At 36.0% G+C, this 3529-nt stretch overlaps 1 protein-coding gene across 1 annotated transcript; it reads right to left on the reverse strand.

Annotated features, from left to right (window-relative positions):
* Positions 1-306: 306 nt before the first annotated feature.
* LOC105315450 (serine/threonine-protein kinase/endoribonuclease IRE1-like) lies at positions 307-3392 on the reverse strand (the record flags this gene model as incomplete). The annotated part of the gene is made up of 11 exons (XM_011410106.1): positions 3309-3392; positions 3094-3202; positions 2657-2760; positions 2389-2461; positions 2027-2167; positions 1939-1981; positions 1805-1881; positions 1444-1660; positions 1091-1169; positions 637-972; positions 307-496 (listed from the first exon to the last, which is right to left on the reverse strand). Coding segments are annotated over exons 1-11 (1453 nt in total), but the record flags the coding sequence as incomplete, so codon positions are not given.
* Between the last annotated feature and the right edge of the window lie 137 nt (positions 3393-3529).

The raw sequence follows: 3529 nt of genomic DNA on the forward strand, positions 1-3529 counted from the left end.
ATGAAGACTTCGCCTGTGGGAACATAGCAATTAATCAATAATAATGATAATCAATACACTGAGTTACATGTACATGCATTAAAATTACATGCACTGTACATGTCATGGAATCCATTGTCACAAAATCTGTGACAAGCAAAAACCCATTAGTTCCATTGTCCAGGACTTTTGCTAGATTTTTTAGCAACTTTAAAAATTCATAAAAAATCCAAAACTGATCGGAATTAGCTCAAACTTTCTACGCAACATAAGAACATGTATGTATATGGCATAGTATAGGATAGAGTACAGGGTATTTCCTCTTACCGTTCCTGTATATACTCTGTGTAGAATCAGATAAAGCAATACTGGACCTGTTGCTTCCTCTCTCTCCATCAGTAGCTTCAATAGCTCCACCACCTTTACTGTTGTCAGTGGTTTGGGAATGAGTCTTACTGGTATGGGAACCAGTCTTTGAACTATCAGGTGTAGGAATGGGACTGGGATTATGAGGAACCTACATGTATACATGTACGTTGTAAATACATAAATTACTTCCATAATACGATAATTTATGCTTTAGCAAAAAAACAAGCTTAATCCATACAACAGATTACGTACACAATGATAATAGGAGTACAATAACGATTTTCTTACATTTTGTGTTGATTTAGTTACTAGCACAGCCACGACTGAAGCAACAAGAGAAGAGAACACTACAGTGCCAGCCACCACTAGCAATAAACTGAATGAGAAACCTAATACATCAGGACCAGGTCCATCAATATGACCACCATCAACAACTTGTAAAGGCTCTTTATTCTGTACTGTAGGCCCAATCTTGTACTTCTCTTGGCTCCATTTCTCTGATAACAACTGCTCTATCTTTATCCTGCTGTCCTCGGGGAGTGGGTAATGGCCAGAGAATGATGGATGATCAAGGCTAGTGACTTGAGGCTGAGGCCCATCAATTAGAGGAACATTGAGAGGCAACTGAGGAGGAGAGAATGAGAGAGAGAGGGGGGGAGAGAGAGAGAGAGAGAGAGAAGAGAATCACTAAAAGTTCTTTCCTGAATATCTCTTCAACTCTCTTACCCTTTCCCTTACTTACCTCTTGCATGCTCCCTTCCTCAGTCAAGGCATTCATTACATACATCTGACCATTGTGGTCTCCAACAAAAAACGAAGATCTACACACGTACAACAATAAGAATAAAAACATGTTTACTATGCACATGCAGTACTGCTGTGCACATACATGAACATTATGCATACATTTATTCATACTAACAGTAGTAGCAATTCAATAGTAGCACAATTACATGGTAATTTTATTTAGTAAATAAAGCACAGTTTCTATACATAAGAAAGGGCATACAGGCCTTTATTTACATGCATACACAAGTGATCAGTAATACTTTTTAATAGCTAAATTTCTCTCCATTTCTCAGCTCCTTCTCTTACTGTAAAATAGTGTCCGTTGGCGTTAGGCTATAGAGTCCGTTCTTAATAGCCAGTGCTCTTGATGCCGTCATCCCCTGGAGGGTATCGTCATTGATTGATGTAAAGGGTATGCTACGCAAAACTTGTGACTTCTCTAGCGAATAAATGCCAACAACCGGGGAGCCGAAATCCTTCTCCCAGACCTTGTCACCTGGAGGGCCCAGCAAGTTAAAAATGACTTTTAAAATGATTGCAATAATCTTAAAAATATATTATTTGTAATAATCTGTAACCTGTTAATGAGTTTAGTGAGGTTAATAAACCATGGGAGCTGGAACTCAAATGTAAAAGATCTACAAATGAAGTATCAATGAGGATGTACTTGTTAATGAACCCAAACCTTGTGATTGTCTTGCTGTGTAAGACTGAGTACCATACTGAGTGTAGGTGATGTTCACTCTAAAATAAAGGGGGGGGAGAGGGGGCTAAATATACTCCCATTTATAAACTAAATACTTTATTTGCTTCGTTTTACTGTCCAGAACAGCTACTCTGTATTCTAAAGGGAACATGAAAAATATAGAGGTGGAAGGGAGGCCCTTACCAATGGAAGGTATGTGTATAATCTTATTGCTCCCATATTGGTTAGGTGGACACATTGAGTTCATTCCATCATGACTGCTAAAGGAGTAAAGCTTTCTACCAGTGAGGGCATCAACTGCTATCCAACTATCCTGCTTAGAGCCTAAGGAAAGAAATAAAAGACACATATAATAATAAATAAATAAATAAATAAATAAATAAATAAATAATATTAATAATAAGAGTAGTATGTACATGTACATGTACATATACACAAAGAAAGAGAGAGAGTATGAAGGTTTATAGAAGAAAGGGTAGGGAAAAGAGGTCAGAATATCAAACAGAGATGGACTCAAGGGGAAATTTACATGTACATATACTTACCTGAGTAGAGTAAACCATCTGAGCTGCTACAGGGAGATATCTTTACTAATTCAGGTATGGTTAATGGTAGCCTCTGTATTGTAATGAAATGAGGAAATACAGGAAATGTAGAAGTACATGTAACTTAATTCTATTATTGTACTGAGTCATGAAATTAAAAATGAATACAATTATGCAAGTAGATACGATCACAGTGCAAATAATCCCATTGATTATATTAAAAGATAAAAATAAATCTCCTCTCATTTTATGATAAGTGAGTCCATACCTTAATCCCATCACTTTGGGGTCCAGACATGTATAAGGAGCCATCTTTAGGGTCAGTGAGGTAGAGGTAGCTTGATGAAGAGAGATGGGTAACAATGGGAGACTCTGAAGCATTAAGAAAAGGTATTTATTAATTATACAAAAATTATCTCACTGGCTCTCTCTCTCTCTTTCTGCATACATCATACTTATTGTTGGTAATTTATGCTATGTACATGTATATGTATTTCATCTGTTTTGTTTTACCATAATTATTATGTATGTACTTTTACATACACACATGTACTTTGTTTATTTTGACATTATCATGGTTGACTCAACTACTCGATCATCATTGATTTCTACTTCATTTGATTTAATTAATAATTACATGTATAGATCTACCACTAATTAATTATGATTAAATGTATTTTACATGTATGTAAAGTATTTGCTCACTGCTGTTCAGTTTCCACAGGGTGTCTCCTGTTAGTTTATCAACAGCAAACAGCTTCCCATCCAGAGTCGAAAACAATAACAAGTCTTTATAAGCTAAAGCAATATCACTCTGTGCAGAAAAAGAAAAGAAATAATAATAATAATAACAATAAATAAATAAATAATAATAATAATAAAGACTTTCACAATCTCTTTTCTCTTCCTCTGTCTCTTACTGATGATTGGTCAGAGTCAGTGGAAGGAAGGCAGGAGAAGAAACCCACAGAAAACAGCAAGAGCCATGGTACTGAAGAGTTCATTACATTTGTTTAATTTTGTTCAGTGTGATGTGGCAAGGAAGGGCGTGGCTAACAATTAGTGCCACACCTATAATAGGTGTGGTTATTTTTTGTGACTCCGCCTCTTAAAATGGCGGATAATTTCAAAGTCCCAAAGT

This window comes from Amphimedon queenslandica, unplaced genomic scaffold, assembly GCF_000090795.2.
Source record: "Amphimedon queenslandica unplaced genomic scaffold, v1.1 AMPQUscaffold_10174, whole genome shotgun sequence".
Classification (NCBI taxonomy): Eukaryota; Metazoa; Porifera; class Demospongiae; order Haplosclerida; family Niphatidae; genus Amphimedon; species Amphimedon queenslandica.